General features: G+C 38.5%; 1 protein-coding gene across 3 annotated transcripts in view; it reads right to left on the bottom strand.

Annotated features, from left to right (window-relative positions):
* The window catches only part of clpxa (caseinolytic mitochondrial matrix peptidase chaperone subunit Xa), a 55,324-nt gene extending 34,719 nt beyond the window's left edge, over positions 1 to 20,605 (bottom strand). For 2 of the 3 annotated variants that reach the window (XM_073033173.1, XM_073033174.1), the window contains exons 1-5: positions 20,512 to 20,605; positions 16,858 to 17,006; positions 7,982 to 8,102; positions 5,638 to 5,792; positions 3,826 to 3,985 (exon numbers count right to left, since the gene is read on the bottom strand). In XM_073033173.1, the coding sequence (XP_072889274.1) occupies positions 3,826 to 3,985; positions 5,638 to 5,792; positions 7,982 to 8,102; positions 16,858 to 17,006; positions 20,512 to 20,590 (664 nt within the window). In that variant the 5' untranslated portion in view covers positions 20,591 to 20,605. Of the gene's footprint in view, positions 1 to 3,825; positions 3,986 to 5,637; positions 5,793 to 7,981; positions 8,103 to 16,857; positions 17,007 to 17,083; positions 17,180 to 20,511 lie in introns of those variants that run through there. The other variant, XM_073033175.1, reaches the window with a different exon arrangement.
* Between the last annotated feature and the right edge of the window lie 6,831 nt (positions 20,606 to 27,436).

Below are 27,436 nucleotides of genomic sequence, written 5' to 3'. Positions count from 1 at the left end.
CAATGGGCTAAGTGGCCTTACACTTCAATTCTAAATCCCACTGCACTTAATTCACCTTTACTGTTGATTACATTATTTCCACAAATCTTAGCTTTCAATATCATACTTAAACTGTTAAAATGTTGGAATTGGGTTTCCTGCAATTCTGTTGCAAAAATTACCTCCAAATGTCAAATCCTGAAATACTGCCAGAGCAGGAAAGAAAGCAACTATCATTTTCACTGCAGTGATGCAGGACAGAGTACATCTCCAACCAAAATCTAACACCCTGATCTTTCCACCACTTCTCTAATCTGCAAGTCAGCTCCAATTGGTCAACTTGAAAATCAACTGGATCCTTTCACAAAACAGCACCTTGTAAATCATTTATCTGGCTTGTGCTATTTGTAATGTCCACATTATTAGGCCGAGAGGACCAATAAAGTACAAATTTGCAATCACTGCAATCCAAGTTACGAATCTTTCTCATACTAAATACACAAACCTTTCTCACTCTAAATACACAGAACTTTCTCACACTAAGTACAGAGTTTGATCTATGATCTTTGATCAACTATTGTTAATGAAATCATTATACAATCATGCCAAAAGTCACATGGTTACTTCAGGCAGCGTCTGCATTATTCTCATGTGCATAGGTCAAAGGCATCATTGCCATATCACATCTTTTAATTTGGATTTGCGCAGAGAGATAACGGAATGCTGAATAGTTGATCTATTATTTTTCACATTTATCAGTTAGAAAGACAAAGAGGTATATAGAAAAACATCGTTTCTAGATTTCTCTCCGTGTATCCCTACAGCCCTTACCCAGACTCACCCCCACTCTCCGTCAAGCACACATTGGGACCTGGAAACAAATGACAATCTTTCTGCATTCCTGAGATAGGTTCTATTAATCTCGCTTAACAGTGCCATACAGAATCCTACATCACATACGTTGCAGCATTTTTTTTTTAAAAAGGACAATGTGCACATCAACTCAAGGCTGTAGGCAAGGCTAATAAACATCTAAGGTTGATATTCTGGGGAGAGTAGTCATTCTGCAGTGAAGTATAAAACTTTGAAGATTTGAAATTGGCACATAGCAAACAATGTTTTATATACACATTAATCTACAATCTTTCACAGCAGCAGATAACATGAAAGAATGCTTTGACAAGCTTCTATAATTCTTTTAAGATGCACGAACAATTTTTTGTAAACTTTTCCTCCATCCCTCGTTTACATTCAGCCCAACCTGCCTGCCAAGTTCTGCATAATAACAAAATACTTCACAAAATGATACATAGAAAAATATTCTTATTATAGCACAACATAAATAAAATTAACAACTGTTTGTTTTAACCTTGATGGTTCAATGATATACTTCTTGGCAAAGATTAAGAATATAAACAAAGATAAATATGAAATACAGGCAGAAATTTGGCATGCTACTTCAAACTCTGAAATCTGGTTAACTGAATATTAAACCATTGACCTTGAATTATATTCTTGATTCATGAATGATTAATTTATAGGTCAACTGTTTGAAATAGAATCACAAGTACAATATCGCAGACAGAATTTTGCTTTCTGTCGATACATCAGAACAAAATGAATAGAAATTCACCAACTTTGCTCCCCATCCATCAACCAGGTCTCTTCAGAACATGCGGCTGAGAAAGAATCAGACCTTTTACAATCTGAGAATGACCCAAGGTGAGTGCCTGACCACATATCTGGAACATCACAAACATAACATGACTGCTTCAAGGCACTTCTTAAAACCTACCTTGTTACCAAACTTTTTGCATCTGCCAATATCTCCTCATTTGATTCAGTGCTAAAAAGTGCTTAACTATATTTCAAAGAAGAATAAATACGGAACTAAGATGAGTATCAACGCACAATTCCAACAGAAATACACACTGTTGCGCTCACAGAAAGAAGGAAACTCCAGAGAGGACCAAGCTTCAACCGTGTGGAATGATTTTTTCAAGAATAATGAAACATACATCATCTACTCTGTTTATATAAAAATACGTGGAGCTTTACTGTAGAATAAATTCCAAAAACAGTGAGATTTAATCTCTCTCATTACTGTCCATATCATAATCAGGGTATTGGATTAGTAGTAAAAGAAATTGTACATTATAAACAAACTGATCACGTTATGGATTATTCTGAAAATTGATGCCTAAAATAGATTGTATTTTAAACAATTTTAGTAGCTTGTGAATGTCTAAAATTATTAATATCACAGATGATAAAGTCATGGATCTAATAGGAAAAGATTTCATTTTCTACAATAGTTGTGCGTCCAACTATCATAACATAACCCTTATTTGTGAACTACGCAGCAATGTTACTGATTACGAGGATGCACAGGGACACGTCATCAGATGTAACATGGGGCATCCAGTGTTTCAGACTTTCAACTGCAGACACTCTTGCCCAGGCGATCTAGCCAGAGTCGATGAGACCCTCAACTTTTGTCCCAGAAGCATTGGTCAACAACACGTGGCCATCTGGAAGCTCGCCCAGCAGCCTAATTAAGGTCTTCCACAGAATTTGCATTACCAAAATCAAGATATAATTACTTGGAATGATTATGACTTGATTAAGCATCTTTAGTTGACAGAACAATGCTGCTGATAAAAATGGATTAAAAAAACAACTCCATACTTTCAAAAACATACCAGTAATGGATAATGATGTGCAGTTATTGCTGAGCTTCGTCAGCAGGAATTCAGTATGCATGAAATAGTCTCATATTTTGTTTTGAATGGGAGAACATTTAGCCTATCTAGATAATGCTCGTTCTTGGACCAAATTCATCAACCGCATTCTCTGACTTATTTCTTTGGTACCCCATTTTCTCTCATGTGCCCAGCAATTCTGCCTGATTTTGCTACTGACATTGATTGATCACAGGTCAAAAATGGTATCAATACATATACAGTATAGAAGGGCAGCATGGTAGTGTAGTGGTTAGCACAACGCTTTACAGTACAGGCAACCTGGGTTCAATTCTCTACGCTGCCCGTCAAGAATTTTTATGTTCTCCCCATACGTCCAAATACGTATGGGTTGGCAGGATAAATGTCCTGTGGTTAAGCTAGGATTAGAACAGGGGATTACTAGGTGGCATGGCTTGAAGGCTCAGGAGGACGAATTCCTTGCTGTATTTCAATAAATAAATATACACACATGTACAGAAAAGTAATTGAGATATAAAATACTGTTTTCATTCATAGAAGATTTTGAAATATGCCCGAATAAATTACATTCTGTGCTTCATGTCATAACTAAATTTATGTTTAAAAAGGTAAATCACCCCTTTCAATATCATATGCAGAATCAACAAAGCATGTATTCCGTACATTTGCATTTCTACGCACATACAAGAATGCATACAACTGCAGATTACAATCAAGATTCACAAGTTATTCTATTTTATATTGTCTCCTGCTACATGGCTTTTCTTGGCAGTGGGGTATTTGCCTGCTCCCATGCTTCTCAATATTTATAATTTCATTCAATTTACTTAGCCATTATTTTCATCCTTTCTAGGCAATTATTCTGCCTTCAGCTGTTCTCCTGAGTTACTGGACTGTGTAATAAATACAGCACTGCATGGTATTAGTACCAATTTTGTCCCACATTCAAAAGCATAGAATACAAAAGCCAATACTCACCTGCAAATGTGAACAATTATTTTTCAATACCAGTAACTTTGGAAGCTACTAATAAATTAGGGATATCACCACACAAGCTCAAATTCAATTCAAGCCATGTACTACAAAAACGATCAATGTATTGAGCTAAATGATAAATACTCACCGCGAGGTGTTAGAGAGGCTTGCTTCTCCACATCTGTTTGCTGTCTTAGAGCCGTTGGAATATTATTGTGAATGCGCTTGTAATGGTTATACACAGCAACTGAAAGAACTTTCTTAGCATAAGACTGACCAACTACATATTTGTCGAGATAACTATATATCTGAAACAAAATTAAAATAAGATCTTGGTGAAGATCTAGGTGGAGAATTTTGTATCAAATTGAAAGCAATTATAGTATACACAATTGAATATGCAAGATAAAGATCAGAATCAGGTTTAAAATCACCAGCATGTCATGAAATTTGTTAACTTTACAGCAGCAGTACAATGAAATACATGATAAATATAAAGAAAAAAATCTGAATTACATTAAATACATATTAAATAGTTAAAATAAGTAAAACAAAATAACAGAAATAAAAAAGTAGTGAGGTAGTGTTCATGGGTCCAATGTCCGTTTAGAAATTGGATGGCAGAGGGGAAAAAGCTGTTTTTGAATCACTGTGTGCCTTCAGGCCTCATTACCTCCTTCCTGACGGTAACAATGGGAAGAGGGCATGACCTAGGTGGTGAGAATCCTTAATGGTGCACGCCATCTTCCTAAGGCACTGTTCCTTGAAGATGTCTTGGATACTACAGAGGCTAGTACCCAAGATAGAGCTGACTAATTTTACAAGTTTCTGCAACTTATTTTGATGTTGTGCAGTAGCCTCCCCCCTCTGCCATACCAGACAGTGATGCAGCCAGTCAGAATGTTCTCCACAGTACACCTGTAGAAGTTTGAGTGTTTTAATTGATAAACCAAATCTCCTCAAACTCCTAATGAAATATAGCCATTGTCTTGCCTTCTTTATAGCTGCATCAATATGTTGCAAAGGATGACAATCAATCACTTTGTTCAATAAAGGACACATTGTAAATAAATCAATCATTCTATGCAGCAAAGGAAATGTCACATCTGACCAATGTTATTATGTAAATAAAAACATAACATTTGAAAAATCGCTGCTTATCTATGTACAATGTACTGTGTATGTTAACTAAAATGGCTTCTTTGTTTTGTTAAGAGTAGGAATGCTTCTTTGTTATGGTAAGTGCTTTCTCTCGCAGTCGTTTAGCTTTAGACTTGCTGATATCGGGATTGTATTCATTTGTTAACCGATGGGGAAATGTTATTTTGTCTTGTGGGTCTGGGAGCTGGGGGGTTTTTGTGGTCTTTTGAGGGACTCGGGAAGAGGACACCAAGGAAGGTGGACGTGAGCGGCACTGCTCGGTCGACCACCAGGGTGGTCCCAGGTGCAAGGACATGGAGGTCGGCGGAAAGCAACGAGGGGTCGAGTGGTTCGATGGTTGAGCTCCAACGATGTGCACTAAACTGACTGAACTCTGATAAGTTTTGGCGCCTTTTATTTTATTTTATTTTCCTTCACATATACTGTATTGTTAGTGACCTTTTAGTTCTAGTAAAATCTTTAAAGTATATTCTATAACGATATCTGGTGTGAGTTTGATATTGTGTGTGCGTCGCTGCATTGTTTTTCACAGCACCTGCGTACATGGGAGGTGGGGTTAGAGAATGGCTGGAATTCTTCCCCTAGACATATACCAGTCTGTTGAGCAGGTGTTACATCTATAATCTCTTTTAAACTTAATTCAACTTCATTTTTTCAAATTACTACTTGGCACTTTGGTAATGTAACTTAAAACCATTTCTTCCCGATATTGTTCAGGTAGCAAGATGCAGAACAAAATCAAGGAGTAAATTCCAACCCACTCTTCAGAATTACACAGCAGCACATACGCAAATTTTACCTTTTTTGGAGGTGGTGGTGGTTTCTGTTGGAAAGCTAGCTTCACAGCTTCAGCTGCCGACTCTGGCTCTTTATTTAAACTCTTCTTGGAGTCTGCTTCAGATAGCACCACAAAGAAATGGTGGCATTTTTCACATTTCACAAAGCGAGTTGAAGCTGAGGGTAAAATGACAACATTTCTTAAAAAAACAGTTCAGTCATATCAATGTTGATGATCAGCTTCAACTGGAGTCACAATAACACATGGTGGAAATGTTCAATGTAGAACAACATATATAATTATTTCCATTAAAGTTTTTAAACCAATTCAATATTATACTTTCCAAATCACCAAAAAGTTGGTAGATCCCTACTGATCACCGATTGAATAAATGTCCACCTTAACATGACAATTGACCTCAGTGGAAGGAGGGAAGTAATAGGAACAAATCCATACAGTTTTTTCATTGTTAAACACAAGTGATTAACATGATGGAATATTTTGGATGGTGAATCTCTGACACTCTTGGCCTCAAAGTCATGGAAGCTAACTACCGTAGATTCCGGACTACAGAGCGCACCTGATTAAAAGCCGCTGGCTCTAATTTTAGAAATAAAATCAATTTTTTACTTGTAAAGGCCGCACCGGATTTTAGGCCACACCGGATTTTCGGCCGCAGGTGTCCCACGTTGTAATATGAGATATTTACACAGAAAGATATTACACGTGAGGATTTTTTAACTTTTAATTAAATCCATATGGTAACAAAAACAAATACATATTGCAAATGCTTTTTTTCGAACCATGCCCGTAACGCGGCTACTTTTAAATATACGTTGTGTATACTTCTTTACTGAACAACATTCCAATATCTCCTAACTACTGGTAAAAAATATATATACTGCAGCCTACCAGGAAAAGTTATTGATCGCCTTTAACTTAAAAGCAGCGTTTTCGCTCCGCCGCTCGACCCCCTCCTTCCCGTTTATCGCAAACGGCATTTAAAAGCAGCGTTTCGCTCGGGTCTAATGCCCCCTCCTTCCCGTTTATCGCAAACTGGTATCCCACAAGACGCGGCGAAACCGGGTGTGACGTCATAGCATCCCGCGATGTAGTACAGAAAACAAATATAGTTAAAACTCTTCTAACTTTAACTAGAAAATGAATTACTAAGCGAAAATATTATAAACTAAATAACTGCCATAAAGGCAGCACAATGCTTTTCTTCGAGTGTTTTCCATGTTGATGAGGGTGAGTACAAATGACTGATTTACAATAATTTAATTGTGAAAGTGCGCTTGATTTATCGTACAATTTCATTGGACCTCTGTGAACTACTCATCAATTTTATTGGTCTACTGTTACGAGGCAAAATGTTTTCGGCGGCATGAAAAAAAATAATGTATTAGCCGCTCCGTTTTAAAGGCCGCAGAGTTCAAAGCTGTTCAAAATGTGGGAAAAAAGTAGCGGCTTAAAATCCGGAATCTACGGTAATTTGAGCTATTTAACCAGACACAAGCCGCAGGACAGAAGATTTGATGGAAAATTAATGTTGTGCTAGGGTCTGGTGTGCTGAGAATGATTGCTTCAAACTTCCCAAGTTTAGCTGGGCAAAATCAAGAGCCACGAATGATTTAATATTTGGCAAATAGGCTGACAACATAGGGAAAGTGGAAATGTGCATATGAGGGAGGCATGGGATGTACAAATGGCAATGCAAAAGAATGAGTCAAGCATGGAGCTTTAAGAAAACTGATGTAACCTTGTAGTCTGAGAAGTAACTGCTACAGATTGACTGGTTAAAATCTGTGAGTTAAAAATAAAACTATGAGGTGGAAAACCAATGACAAAAATCAGTAAAATTCCATGTGGGTGAATGTACCACAATGAAAATAAAAGATGACAGGAACAGTTAAAAATTCTTCATGTCATGTGGAATTTTGTGGTGCAGTGGGTGACACAAAAACCTGACAAGAGGAACCGAAGCAAAGCTTTGTGGGAGGGATAGGAATGGATATAAGATTTGAGATGATGGATGAAGATTTTCCAAACAGAAAATGAAGCGGAAAATTGAATTTACTGATTGCAGGTGGGGAAGGATTGACCTTGGATGTTAATTACATGGATCACGAAAGAGAATTGTATGCAAAGCCAGGGAAGCTAATCTTGGAAAGAAAACTGGGGAATTTAGAACATTTAACAGAAAGAAATGAAGGGACAAAAGTGTGTGGAGAAATTCATGGTCTCAAAACCCAAGCAACAGAAGAAAACCACTGAAGGAGGTTTCCAAATAATGTGCATACCAAAATGCCTGACAGCAATACAACAATATCTAAAAATAAAGTTATATCAATGTATTACTTACAAACAAAGGTCTCCACATGAGTGCACGGGTCTCCACACTTCGGGCAACGCAGCTGATTTCCACCTTTCCCAGATCCACTTGAACCAGATGATCGCTTGCTGCCCGCTTCGCTGACAGACTTCTGCAATACATTAGGGGAGAATTTCAGTTGCTAGAAATTCTAGATTAAATATCCGTCTCCTTATTTGGAGATACTGGCTAAGCCATGTAACACCCTGATAAAGGTTTCATTGCTAATTTTGTAGGGTATTTCATGTAATGGTCTTCCTGTAGAAGCAGTGTGTTCTGTTGGCAGTGTTTGAGTTACCATTAAAGATGAGGGATGCTTAGGAATGCATGACGTCCAATCAGGAGTGTGGAACTGGGAGAAGGTTCTAGAGGACGCTGGGGGAGCAGTTTTTGTGACCAACACTGAGGTGGGTTGAGGCCTTTTTTGGCAGGAGATAGCGAGAGGAGGAGTTCAAGAGAACCTGTAGGATTTGATCCAGCAGGAACATGTGATTTGATGGGGTAGAGGCTCCAATGCACAGGGGGCTGCAGAGGGTTAGAGACTCATTCAGCTCCATCACAGGCACAAACCTCCCCACCATTTAGGGCATACTCAAAAGGCGGTGCTTCAAGCAAGCAGCAACCATCATTAAGAACCCCAACTATCTGGACATACCCTCTTATTTATAACATCAGAGATGAGGTACAGGAGTCTGAAGACCCACACTCAACAATGTAGGAACAGCTTCTTCCCTTCTGCAATCATATTTCTGAATGGCACAAGAATCCATGAACACTACGCATAAATTCTTCTCGGGCTTCCAGCCAGGTGCAGGAGTCTATTTTAACTGATGGTTCAATGTCAAACTCCACCATCAATGTCAGGGATGATGCCTAGGCATATCTAGTCCAGTGGTATGTGCACTCAACTCCCATCATCCATCCCTCCTAATTAGTCCTCAACCAATCAGGTTTACGCTGACCCACCTTGTTTAAAATCACATTCCAGTTCTTACTTAGAGGAACACCTTCATCTTTGTTGATTAACTGTACAAAAACTATTTCGGACCTGGAGAGTCTCCACAAGTAAATAAGTCAATTGTGCATGACTTTCCTACAGAATGGCTGAAAGACGAAGGAAATCAGTTGGGCCCTTAACAAGGCCGATGGAAACACCAGGATGCTTAACAAGGAGGAACGTGTTACTACTGCCTGTCTTCCCTATATTTCCACAGTTTCTGGAAGGATTGCCAGGATCCTGAGGAAATACTGGATATATACCATCCACAAACACACAAGGAAGCTCAAATCCCAGCAAATGTGGGTCAAAGATTACCTGGGAGTCAGGATGGCTGGAGTTTACAGGATTCCCTGTGAATGCGGAGCAGCATATTTCGGCGCACGGTGAAAACCCGCATCAAGGAGCATAGGAAGTGTATCCATTTGGGTTACCCAGAGAAATCGGCAGTCGCAGAACATGGCATACGCAATGACCACAGGATTGACTCTAATGGCACAGAACTACTGTGCCACACAAATGGCTTTTGGGACCATCTGGTGAAGGAAGCCATTGAAATAAGACTAGAGAGTAAGAACTTCAACGAAGTCAAAGGTCTTGCTCTAAGTAAGAACTGGAATATGATTTTAAATGGCGGGGGGCAGCAGAAACCTGATTGGTTGAGGGACAGGTGACGGGAGTTGAGGATATTTACCACTGGACTAGACATGCCTAGGAATCACCACTGACAAGATGGTGGAGCTTGTCATTGAGACATTGGTTAAAATCAACACCTGGAGGTGACTGGAAGCCCGAGAAGAGTTTATGTGTCATATACGGCAGGAGAACACCAGATGCTTTTTCCATTAACTCTACCTCACTGTTCCTCTTTTGTATTATTGAACTTTTAAAATTTCTTAAATGCATTGCACCCTACTACTACTCATGACATACTGTTCAGAGGCCATTTTATAGGTACCCCTGCTCGGTAATGCAAATATCATGTGGTGGCAGCACAGTACATAGACATTTGCATAGTCAAAAGGTTCGGTTGTGGTTCAGGCCAAACATCAGAACGGGGAAGAAATGTGATCTAAATGACTTTGAACACGGAATGAGTATTGGTGCCATACTATCTCAGAAACTATTGATCTCCTGGAATTTTCATGCACAACAGTCTCAAGTTTACAGAGAATGATACAACAACATCCAGTGAGTACCAGTTCAGTAGGCAAATATGCCTGTTTAATGAGAGCGGTTAGAGAAGAATGGCCAGACTTATTCAAGCTGACAGAAAAGCAACAGTAACTGAAATGACGACATGTACAGTAGTGTACAGAAGTGCATCTTGGAAAAGTGCACCTACAGTGCCTATAAAATGTATTCACCTCCCTTGGAAGTCTTCATGCTTTGTTGTTTTACAACCTTGAATGACAGTGGATTTAATTTGGCCTTTTTTGACACTGATCAACAGAAAAAGACTCTTCCGCGTATAAGTAAAAACAAAGTGATCTAACTACAAATATAAAATAAAAAATAATAATAGCCCCTTTTAGTATGACACACCAAATTATCACTGGTGCAGCCAAATGGTTTTTCAATTAGAAGTTTTTACTAAGATGGCAGTTTCTTCTCTAAAATATTTTTTGTTTTTTTTTATTTTGCCATTTTTTTATCTCTCATCTTCTTCCTATAATGCATCTCTTATCACAGTTTAAATTTTTTTTGGTGTTTGGGTTTTTAACCCGATTTATAAGTTACTAGTGATTATATTCTTTTTGTTTTTTTTTACGATTAATTATATTAAGAAGTTTGGTTTTAGTATAGTGATTATTATTTCTTTAAAGTTTGGGTGGATCTTTTTTTTATCCTTTATATACGGAGTTGTCTTCTGCTGATATGGGGGTAGAGTTAGTTCCATTTTTCTTTTTTCCCAGCCTACCCCTGGCTGGGATGGTCTTTTTTCTTCTTGGGTGGGGGGGGGGGGGGTGGGAGGTCTTTTTCTAAATCTTATGGTTCTTATACTAGTTTTTTTTAGTTTTTTCATTTGGGCTGATTTTAAACTACAAAAATGTCCGCTATGTCGTCACTTCTGGGTCCGCCCCTTATTTTTGTTCCTCTTCCGGGTGCATGAGTTCATAATTTGGTCAACCCTTTATATACCAAAGGGTTGATTTCAGAAATATGGCTCAGACTATTAATTTTGTCTCTTGGAATACTAATGGATTAAACCATCCGATTAAACGGAAAAAGATTTTCAAAGTATTCCAAAGACTTAATGCTCATATTATTTTTGTACAAGAAACTCATGTGAGGAAAGAGGACAATTATCGCTTTTTTAGGTTTTGGAGGGGTCAACAGTATCATTCGAATTCGAATGCCAAAGTAAAGGAAGTTTCAATTTTTATTGACTCCTCTATTGTATTTGTCCAACATATCTTTTCGGATCCGAATGGTAGATTTTTGTTAATTACTGGCTTACTTTTTAACAAAAAGTTTGCAATGGTTAATGTTTATGCTCCAAATGTGGATTGTCCCGATTTTTTTAAGTCCTTATTTACTTCTTTACCTAATCTAAATGAATATAAGTTAATAATGGGTGGTGACTTTAATTGTTGTTTAAATCCTTTGATGGACAAATCTATATCTACTCAGACTTTACCTAATAAGTCGGCCACTTGTATTAACTCTTTTTTGACTGATAATGGAATTTTTGATATTTGGAGATTTCGGCATTTTAAGGACAAAGAGTTTTCATTTTTCTCACATGTTTATCATTCCTACTCGAGAATTGATTATTTTTTTATTGACTCTTGTTTTATTCCATCGGTAATTGGTTGTAATTATGATATTATAGCCATCTCTGATCATGCTCCATTAAAACTTTCTATTAAATTTACGGATACAGCTTCTAGTGCTAGACAATGGCGATTTGATTCTACCTTATTGCAAGATCCGGATTTTATTAAATTTATGAAGGAACAGATCGATTTCTTCTTTTCAACTAATTCCACGGATGATATTTCTTGTGGAACACTTTGGGACTCTTTTAAAGCATATATACGTGGACAGATTATCTCTTATACTGTTGGTCTGAGAAAACGCATTAAGATGGAAACTCTTTTATTGGTTGATAAAATTAAAGAGATTGACAAGAAATATTCGATTACTCCTAGCAAGGAGCTTTACAAACAAAGGGTTGAACTTCAAACGGAACATAGTTTATTACTTACATCTTCGATTGAAAATCAATTAATGAAAACCAGATCTGATTTTTATATACATAGTGATAAATCGGGTAAACTGTTAGCTAGTCAATTGAAGAATGCTTTGGTTAAACGTCAAATTACTAAGATCCGTCAGCAGAATGGGGATCTGACAGTTAACCATGATGAGATAAATAAATCATTTCAAGATTTTTATACCTCCCTGTATCATTCCGAATTCCCTAATGATCGTAATACCATGTGTGATTTTCTTGGGAAATTGAATTTTCCAAAATTATCATCAGATGATCTTTCAATATTAGAAACTCCTATTACGGATGCAGAAATTAAAGGGGTTATTTCCTCTATGAATTCTGGGAAAGCACCAGGTCCAGATGGGTATACAGTAGAATCTTTAAAATGTTTTTCCGCTACTCTTTCTCCTTGGTTATGCAGGGTTTTTGAAGAAGCAATTAGATTGGGCAATCTGCCACAATCTTTTTATAGAGCTTCCATTTCTTTAATACTGAAGAAAGATAAAGACCCTACTGACTGTGCATCCTATAGACCAATATCTTTATTGAATGTAGATTCCAAGATCTTTTCCAAGTTACTGGCATCCAGGCTGGAGAAGGTATTACCCCAAATTATTTCGGAAGATCAAACCGGTTTTATTAAAAATCGCTATTCTTTTTTCAATGTTAGGAGATTATTGAATATTGTTTATACTCCTTCACATAACACTTCAGAATGTGTTATTTCATTAGATGCAGAGAAAGCATTTGAAAGAGTTGAATGGCCATACTTATTTTATGTGCTTGAGAAGTTTAATTTTAGTCCGACATTCATTTCCTGGATTAAACTGATATATCATACTCCAGTAGCCTCGGTGCTTACTAACAATTTAAGATCTCCCTTTTCTCGTTTACTTCGGGGTACTAGACAAGGCTGTCCTCTCAGTCCATTATTATTTGATATTGCTTTAGAACCCTTGCCAATTGCTATCAGAGAATCACAGAACATTTTTGGCATTAATCGTGGGACAGATATACATAAGTTATCATTATATGCAAATGATTTATTATTATTTATTTCTGATCCTGAGAAATCCATTCCTGCAGTTTTATCATTGTTGGTTCAATTTAGTGATTTTTCCGGGTATAAATTAAATCTTAATAAAAGTGAATTGTTTCCTTTAAATAGACAGGTTCCAATTTATGGAAATTTACCTTTTAAATTAGTTAATGACTCTTTTATTTACTTAGGGATTAAAATCACAAAAAACTACAAAGACTTATTTAAGGTTATTTTTTTTACCCTTAATTGATCAAATTAAATGTTTGTTTACTAAATGGTCACCACTATCTTTATCTCTGATAGGTCGGATTAATGCTATTAAGATGGTTATTTTACCCAAGTTTTTATATATATTTCAAGCGGTACCAATTTTTATTCCAAAATCTTTTTTTTTGCTAATGTTGATTCAAAAATTTCCTCATATATATGGCAGAATAAAAATCCTAGGTTAGGTAAAATATATTTACAGAAGGCAAAGAAGGAAGGTGGATTGGCATTGCCTAATTTTAGATTTTATTATTGAGCAGTTAATATCCGATATTTGATATGTTGGTTAAAGGATTAGGATATATCTTTTAGCCCTCATTGGGTGGACTTGGAAATTAAATCTGTACAAGGATTTGCATTGGGTTCTATTTTAGGGACTTCTCTTCCCTTTGCTCTTTCTAAATTGCCGAAACGAATTGACAACCCGATAGTTAAACATACTTTACGTATACGGTTTCAATTTCGGAAATTTTTTGGGTTGACTCAGTTTGTTTTAAATATTCCTATTGTATCCAATTGCTTTTTTTATCCTTCTATTATAGACCAAGCTTATTCAGCTTGGAAGACTAAAGGATTATTACGATTTTCCGATTTATTTTTGGATAATTGTTTTATGTCTTTTGAGCAATTATCTAATAAATATAATTTGCCTAGATTTCATTTTTTTAGATACTTACAGATTAGGAATTTCTTAAATACTGTACTTCCTACTTTTCCAAATTTTGTGTCTTCAGGTATTTTGGAGAATTTGTTTGAACTAAATCCTTTTCAGAAAGGGCTAATATCAAAACTTTACAATATAATTATGAAGATATGTTCAGAGCCCTTTTATAAGACTAAAAATGATTGGGAAAGAGAACTTAACCTTATTATCCCTATTGAGAATTGGGATAAAATTCTTCAATTAGTTAATACATCATCTATATGTGCTAAACGTTCATTAATACAGTTTAAAGTTGTGCACAGGGCTCATATGTCCAAGGATAAATTGGCTCGTTTTTATTCCTATATAAATCCTATTTGTGACAGATGTCATTCTGAGATAGCGTCTTTAACTCATATGTTTTGGTCGTGTCCGCTTTTGAAAAAATATTGGAAAGATATTTTTGATATTATTTCTGCGGTATTGAACATTGATTTACAACCTCATCCTATTACTGCAATTTTTAGTTTACCAATGACGGACTCACTCCATTTATCCTCTTCCGCTTGTCAAATGATTGCATTTCTTACATTAATGGCTAGATCTATTTTGTTGAATTGGAAAGAAATTAATCCTCCTACCGTATTTCATTGGTTTTCTCAAACTATGTTATGTTTAAATTTAGAAAAAATTAGAAGTGTTGTATTTGATACTTCTATTAAATTTGAAAAGATATGGAGACCATTTATTCAATATTTTCATATGATGTAATATGACCCTGTTCCAAGCCTATTTGTTTTTCCAGTTTTGATTGTATATATGTTGAGAGGATCGGAGTTGACGACACTGATGATTTTTTATTGTTGTGAGATATTATAAACAGCCCTTTTTTTTCTATTCTTTTTCTCTTTTTTCTTTTTTTCTCTATTAGTTATTAGATTATTAGTTTTTTTGCATAAACTTTTTTTTCTTTTTTCTGTTTTTTTAAAAAATATATATTATGATATACCTAGGTTTGACTTGTTTATTTGTATATTGTATCGTTCATGATTTGGGAATACTCATTTATACTGTAATCATTGCTTATGTATTCTCTCATGTTTAGTTGGAAAGTGTATGTTTGTAATCCCATTATCTATGTATCATTTTATTTTGTTGATATTAATAACAATAATAAAAAGATTGAAAAAAAGAACCTATCAATCTACACCCAACGACCTGACTCCCCACAGCTGCATATGGCCGCAAATTCCACAAATTCATCACCCTCTGGCTAAAGAAATCTCTCTGCATTTCTGTTTTGAAAGGGCACCCCTCTATCCTGAGGCTGTGCCCACTTGTCCTAGACTCTCCCACAATGGGAAACATCCTTTCTACATCTACTCTGTCTAGGCCTATCAACATTCACAAGGTTTCAATGAGATCCCCCAACCCCTCCATCCTTCTAATTTCTAGTGAGTACAGACACAGAACCATCAAACGTTCCTCATATGAGAACCCTTACATTCCTGGAATCATCCTTGTGAACCTCATCTGGACCCTTTAAGGAATGGCTTAAAAACAATAAAGTTAATGTCCTTGACTGGCCAAGTCAAAGTCAGTGTCCAAACCTCAATTTAATTGAGAATTTGCTGCTGCTCTTCAAAAGGGCTGTTCACTCATGATTTCCATGCAATCTGACAGAGCTTGAACAGTTTTGTAAAGAGAATAGGGAAAAATTGCAGACTCCAGAAGTGAAAAGCTGATAGAGACCTATCCACACAGACTCAAGGTTGTAATTGCTGCCAAAGGTACATCTACTAAATACTGACTTGAAGGGGTTGAATACCTATGCAATCAAATATTTTGTGTTGTATATGTCCGTAATTAATTTAGATCTCTTTGTAGAGATTTTTTTCACTTTGACACAAAAGAACAAAACCCAGATTAAATCCACCGTGGTTCAATGTTATACAACAATAAAACATGAAAACTTCCAGGGGCGGGTGGTGAATACTTTTTATAGACATTGGACATGTCGAATCGTGAAGTGGATGGACTATAGCAACAGATGACCACACCAGGTCCACTCCTGTACCTAATAGACAGTGAGTGTATGTCAGTAATAATAAACCTGATTCTGAGTGCTACTTTGTAGAAATATTGCAATTCTAGATCCATAAAATAACAATATGAACAGCTTTCATTTATATGGCAATATCTGCATAGTAAAGGAAAACAAAGTACTTCACACTGGTAGTATTAAATGACAATTGATGTTCACCCATACAAAGAGCTTTTCTCCACGAGGACCAACACTTCAGTTCAGAGATAGGTTTTACAGGGCATCTTAAAAGGAGGAAAGGGGGACAAAGAAAGGAGTGAGTCTTGACAACCTAAACCTTTGCTGCTGGGGTAAAGTAGTTAAGTAGTTAGTAACCATGAGAGAATTTGAAGAGAGCAGATACCTTAAGGTTACAAGGCTGCAGGAGATTGCAGGGATATATTGGGGGATAAACAATGGAGGTATTTTAAAGCAGAAGTTCTAAAAATCACTGAGATGTCTAACTGGTAGCCAATTAAGATCAGCAAGAACAAGGTTAAATGGTGAGCTGTACATCATACAAGTTAGTTCACCAGCAGCAAAGTTTTGAGTGATCTGAACTTCACATTGAGCAGAAAGCAAAACAAAGGTTTCATCAGTAATCCAGAAATGTACCTTGCTGCCATCTCCAGTTGTATCTTTACCTCCATCCTTTGAAGCAAGTACAGTAACTGTCTCATGAAATGCTCGCCCAGGATATTTTCTTCCTCCTCGCTCTTCAAGATTTCCCAGCAATGGGAAATGGAACCGCATAGATGCAAGTCCTGAAATGAAATGCAAATTCACGATTGCGTTGCTTTCCAAAGTTTAATTTCAGTTGTATAAATATTATTTCTAATACCTATGCTCATCTTCTTTCCAATGCTGAGACCAATTGTTTCTATGTCTTTCCAGAATTTTTGCTTTTGATTGGAGGTTCATTCCATGTTCTGATTCACTTGAATTTCAACATTATTGCAGTAACAAACGAAGGGCAGGACTGGCAGGTTAATGATCCAAGGAAGAAAAGTTTCAGATGTGACTGATGGAGATACAAAAAAGGGGGAATCATATAGCTCAACAGCAAGGGTGTCACAGTAGAAAGGATATTCTGGAGGCTAAGTGGGATGGAATACAGGAGTAAGAGAGGAATCACTTTAGTAGGGTTACCAGATACCTTAGCCAGTTGCAGAAAGCAACAGGGTGATAGTTGGGGCAGATTTTACAACTTTCCCAATATTGACTTATTGTCTTCATCAAAGGAATGTGGATAGAATGGAATTTAGAATGGAGTGGAAGTGTGTCCAAGTGAGTTTCCTGATTCAGTATGTCAATAGTCCTACTAGAAAGTGGACTGTACTTAACGTCATCTTAAGAAATGAAATGAGGTAGGTGGTGGAAGTATTGATGGAGAGAAAACACTTGGGAAACAGTGACCACGATTGTGCAAGATTCAAGATGAATGAGAAAGACTGGTCCTCAAGTTAGGACCTAAATTGGGGGAATGTTGCACAAGGGAGAAACTGCCAAAAGTAGATGAGCAAAACAACATCTGACAAGTGAGTTATTTAAAAGTGTTAGCAAAGATTTTGGGACAGCAAGTTCCAGTAAGGGTGAAAGATTACAAAACTTTGAATTTCAACGATTACTGAAGGTTTAATCAGGTTTAAAAAAAAGGAAACATACGACAATTACAGGCAACTACAATCAAGCAAGTCCCTTGAGAAATTTATGTGTGGGAGCACTTAAGTAAATTAAGAGGGCAAAAATTGGCCAAGAAATCTTCATAGCAGGTAGGATAAAGAGAATCTCAGTACTTTGGGAGCAAGAGAGTGCATTTCCTTAGGGAAATGGTAATCAATATTGGAGCCAGCATTTATGGTTGACATTTGAAATGAATACATGTCATGTCTGTCCATCTATGTAGGCTCAGGAAGGAGAGTTACTGGAACATGCAATATTAAAAAAGTACTAGATTGTCTTGGAATACACAAGGGTTAATAAATCCCCAGGGCCAATTAAGATCTACACCAGCATGCAAGTGTTACAAGAGCGAAGAGTGCTGGGCCTCTTCAAAGAGCTTTGCATCTTCATTAGCCACAGGCAACCAGAAGACTGTAATATAGTTCATAGTCTTCCTTTGTTTTTGGAGGGCAGCAGGGACAAGCCTGGTTGTTACAGGTCAGAGAGCCTTCTTTAGGTGGCAGGGCAATTATTGGAGAGAATTCAAAAATTCAGGATTTATGTTTATTTGAAAAGACAAAAGCCGAACAGGAAGAGTCAGAATGGCTTGGTAAGGGAAATTCACGACTGATTTAATTGAATTTTTTTTGAGGTGGCAACAGATTATATTGATGAAGGCAGGGCAGATATTATCTATGTGGACAGGACAGACTTGTGACAAGGTCCTACATTGTAGGATGGTCAAGGCTAATGGATTCAAGGTGAGCTAGCTAATTTGTGAAAAAGTAGTAAAGGATGGTGGTGGGAGGATGTTTTTCTGATCGGAAAACTGCATCTAGTGCTGTACCATAGGGATCAGTGCTAGAACTTTAGCCTTTTCCATACAAGGAGAGTGGCTGATGTCTGAAACTTGCAGCTAGAAGGCACAATGGAACCAGATACAATGAAGAGACACGTGGATTGACACTTTCAGAGGCACAGCAGGGCAGGATACAATCTTAATTCAGGCGAATGTATGAATGTGGACTGAAAGGCCGAATGGTTAATTTCTGAATTGATTCTATCCTAAAGGTATGAACTTTGATTGGCCAATAATATAATCTTAGAGACAGCCACTTAACCATTTCTAACTACAATATAAATACAAGTATTAAAATTAATTATAGGCTTTGGTGATAAAGCCACCCTTACAATGAGTGACATCAAAGTAAATGAAACGAAAAGGAAGAAAAAAAATTCTTTGCAGTTTAAAACAACTAAGTCTTTAACTACTGACAAAGACTGACACATTATGTGTAACTACTTTTAATATAAGCTAGGGAACATTTTGTTATAAACAATAAAAATGAAATTATAGGTGTAAAAAAAATTCACAATACCAAAAGGAGAACTGGTTATTGTGCTAGCATCTCGTACAGTCTTCCTATAGATTATGAATATTCCAGTCCACCATATTTAATACAGTACCAAATTGACAAACGTTCTTTAACCAGAGTCCTATTGAGGATGATGGGAGAATCATGGTGGCAGGGCGGAGATAATGTCTTTACCAAAGGAGGTGTAAGGCACTCCTTCCCTCCCCTAGCCAGCAGGTCACTCTTGGGCAAGGTGAGGCACCTGCTTAGACCCACCCCGATCAGGATCGTGTAAAGCCATGGGAGCAGGTGGTGGATGGTCCTATGAGCAGCTGGTGCATATCACAATTCCTGGTTATGTGACCACTGACACCAGGTAGACAATCTCTGAAGAGAATTGATAATGGCTGGGGTCAACCTTCTTGTAAAGACACTGCTGAGCAGAAGGCAGTGGCAAACCACTTCTGTAGAAAATTTTGCTGAGAACAATCTTGGTCATGGAATGACCATGATCGCCCACGTTAGACAACAAGGCGCATAACAAACGACTGGTGTAATCGTTATAAGGTACAATGTTCGAAGATAACTAAAGAAAACTGACTTTGTAATGTGTAAGAGGCAAATTAATTCATTCAAAACTGACCATAGGTGAGTCAGGCTGACAATGAATAACTTCAGACGGTAAAAAAGACAATAGACATCTTGACCAATGACACCACAGTAATAACATGTCCATGCTCAACAATGCATTACACATAAGTGACATAATAATATTGTGTAATTGCATTGTTCACCTAAAAAGTCACATTTCTCTCTAAAAGCAGCATTTAGTAAAAGCCATACATAATTATGGAGAGTTATTGTCTAAACTTCAAGATAGCCAAAATGCTTTACAAATGAAGTAGCTTTAGACTCAGTGGTTACAAAAATGTAGAAACTGTTGCAGCCAAGTTGCACTGAGAAAGCCCCCACAAACACAAATGAAATAAATATAATTTTAAGCACTGCTTGAAGTCTAACTCGCATGCTGTGGGGTGGGATCTTTCGCGTCCACCTGACGCAACAGACAAGTCCCACAGTCAACGATTGTGTTGAATTATGTATATGAGCGGGGCTTGAATCCAAAAATTTGCAGTAGGTCATAACCCACTGGGATATGATAACAAAAAACAATGATGTTGCAACCACGATCCTGCGTTCCCTTTAGATACTGAAGGCCGAGTATTCCTCCTAAACCCAGTCTAGACCTTACCCAGACTCGAAGTGTTTATGGACGAGCGAAGGAGCCTGACTGCCGACGAGCAGGTACACATCACCACGACGCAGGACATTTGCGCCCAGCGGCCGCCCCCAAAAGCTCCTTCCAAAAGCCCTAGAGTGGGTGAGGGGGGTGGGCGCGGGGCCTCTGCCTTCCTCGGGTCAAATGCCTGCTAAAGGGCCGAAGAACGCCTCGGCTCAGGGCTGCTCCTGGAACGTGTGCGGGAAATTAAACGATGAGGGAGGAGCGCGGTCCAGAGTGAACCATAAGATGCAGAGACGGGACAAACTGGAGCAAATCCGGCTCAGTTGGCGGAGCTGACGCACCATTACCAGACCGGAAATGTCAGTTCGAATGCCACTACTTCCGGTTGACGCTTGTGAGCAAATACGCATGCGTCGGATGAACCCTTGCCAGTGACAGCGGGGTTGATGGATGGAGATGTGGTCGAGACAAGTGATGAAGGCGAGGGCCGGGTTGGTGGATGGACATGCAGTTCAAATGAGATGTGGGTTGTTCAGTGTAAAAGTTCTGAAGATTTGTGGATGGAAATGGCGAGATGACACCTGGATTGGTGGATGGACATGCAATGAAGATGACAGCTGGGTAGAAATCGCAGCTTTGCATATTATAAAGATTGTAACATCCTTCCCAGCCTCATCAACCTATGCTTTTTTAAAAAAAAGTTAAACTTTTTTTTTTGATGAAAGATAGCCAGAAACTCTCACAGCTATTGAAACAGTTTAATGTTGCATCACGAAGGGTCTCGGCCCAAAACGTCGACAGCGCTTCTCCCTATAGATGCTGCCTAGCCTACTGTGTTCTACCAGCATTTTGTGTGTGTTGTTGTTTGTTGTAATGTTTCATCTGAAGCTTCACCTCCTTTAGTACTCCACTGCAGTAGAGCTCGATGAAGAATGTAGGTTGAAGGAGTTTTAAGAGAAAGACTATGGTATGGTTTGCTAGTGTTACCAAAGACAGTCGCAAATTTCTTCAGATGTACTGTGGAGAGCATTCTAACTGGCTGCATCACCATCTGGTTGGGGTGGGGGGAGTGCTACTGTACAGGATCAAAATAAGTTGCAGAGAATGTCAGTTCCATCATTGTCGTATCCAGGACATCATCAAAGGGTGATGCCTCAAAAAGGCAGCAGCCCCATCATCAAGGACCCTTGTCACCCAGGACATGATCTCTTCCAAGTTTCTTGGTGTTCACCTGGTGGAGAATCTCACCTGGTCCCTCAACACCAGCTCCATAGCAAAGAAAGCCCAGCAGCATCTCTACTTTCTGCCAAGGCTGAGGAAAGTCCATCTCCCACACCCCATCCTCATCACATTCTACAATGTATCGGGAGTATCCTGAGCAGCTGCATCACTGCCTGGTTCGGAAATTGCACCATCTCGGATCGCAAGACCCTGTAGCGGATAGTGAGGTCAGCTTAGAAGATCATCGGGGTCTCTCTTCGCGCCATTACAGACATTTACACTACACGTTGCATCCGTAAAGCAAACAGCATTATGAAGGACCCCATGCACCTCTCATACAAACTCTTCTCCCTCCTGCTGTCTGGAAAAAGGCACTGAAGCATTCAGGCTCTCACGACCAGACTATGTAACAGTTTCTTCCCCTAAGCTATCAGACTCCTCAATACCCAGAGCCTGGACTGACACCTTACTGCCCTATTGTCTTGTTTATTATTTATTGTAATGCCTGCACTGTTTTGTGCACTTTATGCAGTCCTGGGTAGGACTGTAGTCTAGTGGTTTTTTGTGTTTTTACGTAGTTCAGTCTAGTTTTTGTACTGTGTCATGTAACACCATGGTCCTGAAAAAATGTTGTCTCATTTATACTATGTACTGTACCAGCAGTTATAGTTGAAATGAGAATAAAAAATGACTTGACTTGACTCATTGCTACCATCAGGAAGGAGGTATAGAAGCCTGAAGGCACACACTCAATGATTCAGGAACAGCTTCTTCCCCTCTGCCATCAGATTTCTAAATGGACACTGAACCCATGAACTCTACCTCACTACATTTTCAATTTTTATTTTTACATTACTTATTTTATGTATGTATACTTACTGTAATTTACTGTTTTCTATTATTGTTGTACTGCTCCTGCACAACAACAAATTTCATGACTTATGCCAGTGATAGTAATCTACATTCTGACTCTGACCATGTAGCATTTTAAGAAAACAACACCTGGTTGGAGGGGGAGAGATTTATTGTATCTCAGTAACAAACTAATGTGCAATCATGAATGCTAAGACTTAATTACATCTATAGGTTAGTGCTGGGGAGAGGCAACAGCTGAGGAAGAAGGAAATGGTGAATCAAAGCTCCAAACTTCACGCCAAAAATGATTAGTGATTGGTACAGGAATAATGTGAAAATCTGATTTGGCCATAGTAAATCTGAAGCCAATGTAAGTCCAAAGATAGAACAGCTCTCAGAGCCACCTGCATACAAAAAATTCAGGAACACCTGTCTGGTAACAATCCCAGGCATATATGGCTGTGCATCAAGGGCATTACTGACCACAGAAGGAAAAACTGTATTGACTGTACTCCTTCCCTGACACTATACATCTTGAGGCAACACAACACCAGCCATGAAAGCTACCCCCTCCCCCCAGGTGAGCAGCAGACTGTGAGTGAAACAGCAGCCATGAGAAGGATTCTGTAGAGAGTCAACCCCTGTATGGCAGCCAGACCAGACAACAACATTCCAGGCTGAGTGTGTACACCAGTTCACCGAAGTCTTCAACACTTTGCTCAACCAGGCTGCTGTCCCCACATACTTCAAATCAGCCACCATCACCCCTTACTGAAAAACCCTACACCTTCAGAACTAAATAACTACTGCTCAGTGTCAATTGTGCCAAACATTATGAAGTACTTTGAAGGCACTTATTATTGTGTGCTTTATATTAGTGTGTTTTTGTGTTACATTGGCTCCAGAGTAACAATTATTTCATTCTTCCTTACACTTGTGTGCTTGAAATGACACTAAACAAACTTGAATATTGAAATGACGTATTTTATCATATGTGGGAGAATTTGCAGAATATTGCGTTTCAATGTTGACACCGTCAGATTTATCATTTACGTCCAGAAAAGATATTCCGAGCCTTATTCACTCACCATAGGTTAGTGTCTCTGCCTATCCATGATATTGAAGCAAAACGAGGCTGAAGGCAACGTTCACCGTATCTTGATGAGTCTTGCGTTCTACTGTTAGCACAGAGGCCAGCTTGAAACTGACATCTGAATTATATATCTCTCATAACAAGTACTTCATTCAGCTGACTGCCAAAATAATACTGCTGCCGAATGGCAAAGCCCTTGCCACCATTGAGTACACCTACAAGGAGTGTTGCCACAAGAAAGCAGTATCCATAATCAAGGACCCGCACCACCCAGCCCACGCTCCCTTCTTGCTGTTGCCACTGGATAGGAGGTGCAGGAGCTTTAGGTCCCACACCACCAGATTCAGGAACAGTTATTACCGTTCAGCTATTAGGCTCCTGAACCGTCCTGGTTAACTTGTACTCACCTCAACTCTGAACTGATTCCACAGTGGACTCACTTCCAAGAACTCTGCAACTCATGTTCTCAGTATTATCTATCTATCTATTTATTTATGTATTGTACTTGCCCAACACACACAAAATGCTGGAGGAAATCAGCAGGCCAGGCAGTATCCATGGAAAAAAGTACAGCTGACGTTTCGGGCCAAAACCCTTTGGCAGTCCTGAGCTATAGTGTGCAGGGAATACCTTATGCAGGAAGATATTGTGCTTATCATGACGTGGTCTGCTCGATACTTGTTCTGAATTTTGCCATAATAATAATGGTGAGGCTCTCAGTGTTGACATTAAAAAGGAGTGAAATCAGCAGCCACTTCTAGTGACGTCGAATTTATCTTTAAATGTAGAAGTCTGGAAATTGCTTTGCTTTGTTTTACCTGGCTTTGACAGAGAGATATATCACTGAAACACGAGAGGAAATATTACCACTAGATGCTTACTCAACCTCCCATGGAAAGCTAAAGCTTATCCTTTCTAGTTTCAGTGGATTTTAATTGTTGTCAAACAATTGCTGCACAACTTAAGAGTAATCGTTTCTCACTCGGATTCTTCAGGTTTTAATCACTGGAGATTTTAAAAATATATGTTCTTAAATTTCTCACTGTCACTTTTATCTCACAATGCCACTTGTCTTCTGTTTGCTTGGTGTATGTGATTTGGTATTGGCATTATTCTAATTTGGACTATGCTTGTCTTGTTAATCATTCTCCAGTGTTGTTGTTTACCCTGTGGACTCATGTCCTGGATCTCTGCAGAGTGAGGCATGTTGAAATGGTTAGAAATTGCAGCAACCTTCTGTACAAAAGCCCAGAGTTGTTTATGGACAAATATCATTTGCACTACTATCCTGCAATTGTTGACCAAGTATTAGTTTATGATGGGAAATTATACTGTAATGTATGTTTAATACAAGGAGATATTGAACCTATTCTTGCTGGGGTCGTTCTTAACTGCCTAACCTCTCGTTGGTCTGAATCATCCTGAACTGCAGTATCACAGCCCAAAAATCATGAAATGCCCTTATAGTCTTGGTAACTAGCAAAGCCCAAACCCTGGCTAAAACCTTCATGTCATTTAACAATTTTAAAACAGTTTTAAAACTGAAATAATTTTTTAAAATAATGGAAATTCTTTAGATTTTACACATTTGGTAATTGTAAGTCTGGATTTACTTCGATTTCGCAACACAAGTCATTGGGCCCAATACCAGCTCCCAGCAGATCAAAAATCCCTGCATTCTATTCCCCCTGTCCTTACTTCCATGTACTCCTGCAGATGATTCTCTTATTCATGTCAATCAGCTCCTCTTGAATTATTTTCTAAAAGAAAGATAATTTAGTCAATGAAGTTACCAGCACATCTTTGGGATGTGGTGGGAGGGGAGAAAAGACAGAGCACCAAACAGAAACCCACAAGTTTATCAAGAGAATATAGAAACTCCAAAATGGATCCTGCAGCTGTAAAAGAGTGACCATTTATTGTGCCTTTTGACTTAGTACCATATAAATCAGTGGCTCTCGAGGTGGACCTTATGGTCTCCCAGGGGCCAAGCCTGATTTCGTAGGGGCCACAAATAAAAACACAAGAAACTGGGGGCCGCAGGAGTTTCTGACAGAGCCATGGTAAGCTTACTGTTTTAATGAAATATTACTAAAATATATAAATAAAAAAGAAATGAATAAATGTACAGTACAGTAATTTAATAGGAACCCTGACTGAAATGAATGGGAAAATATGCTAGATGATGCAAATGAGGCAGCCAATCCATATAGCGTGTGTGTGTGTGTGTGTGTGGTGGGTTGTGTATGTGGTGTGTGTGTGTGGTGGGTTGTGTATGTGGTGTGTTGTGTGTGTGTGTGTATATGCACGTGTGTGTGTGTGTGTGTGTGTGTGTGTGTGTGTGTGTGTGTGTGTGTGTGTGTGTGTGTGTGTGTGTGTGGTGTGTTGTGTGTATATATGCACGTGTCTGTGTGTGTGTGTTGTGTGTGTGTGTGTGTGTGGTGGGTTGTGTATGTGGTGTGTTGTGTGTGTGTATATATGCACGTGTCTGTGTGTGTGCGCGTGCGCGCGGTAGGGGGTTGTGGTTGCAGCACGCCAGTCGTTATTTCTGCTCCTGCTTGACCATGCACAAATCACCGTTCACTCCCTGTAGGGCGGCCCATGGAGCCCCCTTCCACATCTGCCCCCAAATCACAAATTGCGGATTGGACGGGGAGGGTGTTGTCTGCAGCAAGGCCAATCAGCAAGTATGCAGCAGAAGGCTGGTTCTGTTTGCCTCCACTGACCTGTTATAATACATTAAAATATAGAAAACCTACAGCACAATACAGGCCTTTTGGCCCACAAAGTTGTGCCGAACATGAACCTACCTTAATTACTAGGCTTACCTATAGCCCTCTATTTTTCTAAGCTCCATGTCCCTATCCAAAAGACCGCTATCCAAAAGCCTCTACCACCGTTGCCGGAAGCCCATTCCATGCACTCACCACTCTTTGCGTAAAATACTTACCCCTGACATCTCCTCTGTACCTACTCCCCAGCACCTTAAACCTCTGTCTTCTTGTGGCAACAATTTCAGCCCTGGAACAAGACAAGAAGTCTGTAGTTACTGCAGTGGCATCATCTGCCAGAGACGACTGAACTCCAGAGTGGTGAGACCTTGTGAAGTCTACCACTGCATCCCTATCTAACACTATAGCTTCCATTAAATCCCTGATACTGCATCATGTTTTGAAAGAAAGTTCAATCCCTTTTCTTGGTGAGTACGGGCACTTTATTGACACATCAAATTTGCATATATAATGGTATTTTTCTGAAATGTCTAAAAATTAAGTTATTAAACAAGTACTGCCTAAAAAGCTGGTTTTATCTTTACATGTATATTTAACACTGATACTCCTTCATGTGAGATTATACTTATTATAATTCTTTGATGTTTACTAGGATTTACTATAACCCTACTCACACAAATGTTGTTATTGGTTATATATATAGACACACCCATGCACACACACATATATTATTCTTTTTTTATATTTTCTATATATATGATTAGCCATGGCTACTGTAGCAAAGAAAGAATGTTAACAATATTCCATCGAGTATCTTGCCCATAATTTTGTTCCAGCCCCACACGACAAAAGGATTCCACTTTGTCTAATTTGTATGTATAAACTTTCAAATGGAAGTATGCAGCCATGTCAGCTGAGGAAACACTTGGAGACAGCACATAAGGACAAGAAAGACAAGACAATAGATTACTTCAAAAAAAAACTACATGATAATTTTCAATCAGGGCCAAAAGTAAATCAAATGTTTTGAAAT

This window comes from Hemitrygon akajei, chromosome 30 (assembly GCF_048418815.1).
Source record: "Hemitrygon akajei chromosome 30, sHemAka1.3, whole genome shotgun sequence".
NCBI classification, from domain to species: Eukaryota; Metazoa; Chordata; class Chondrichthyes; order Myliobatiformes; family Dasyatidae; genus Hemitrygon; species Hemitrygon akajei.
Note: the sequence above shows the minus strand (reverse complement) of the source record. Positions and strands in the feature narration are given on the sequence as shown.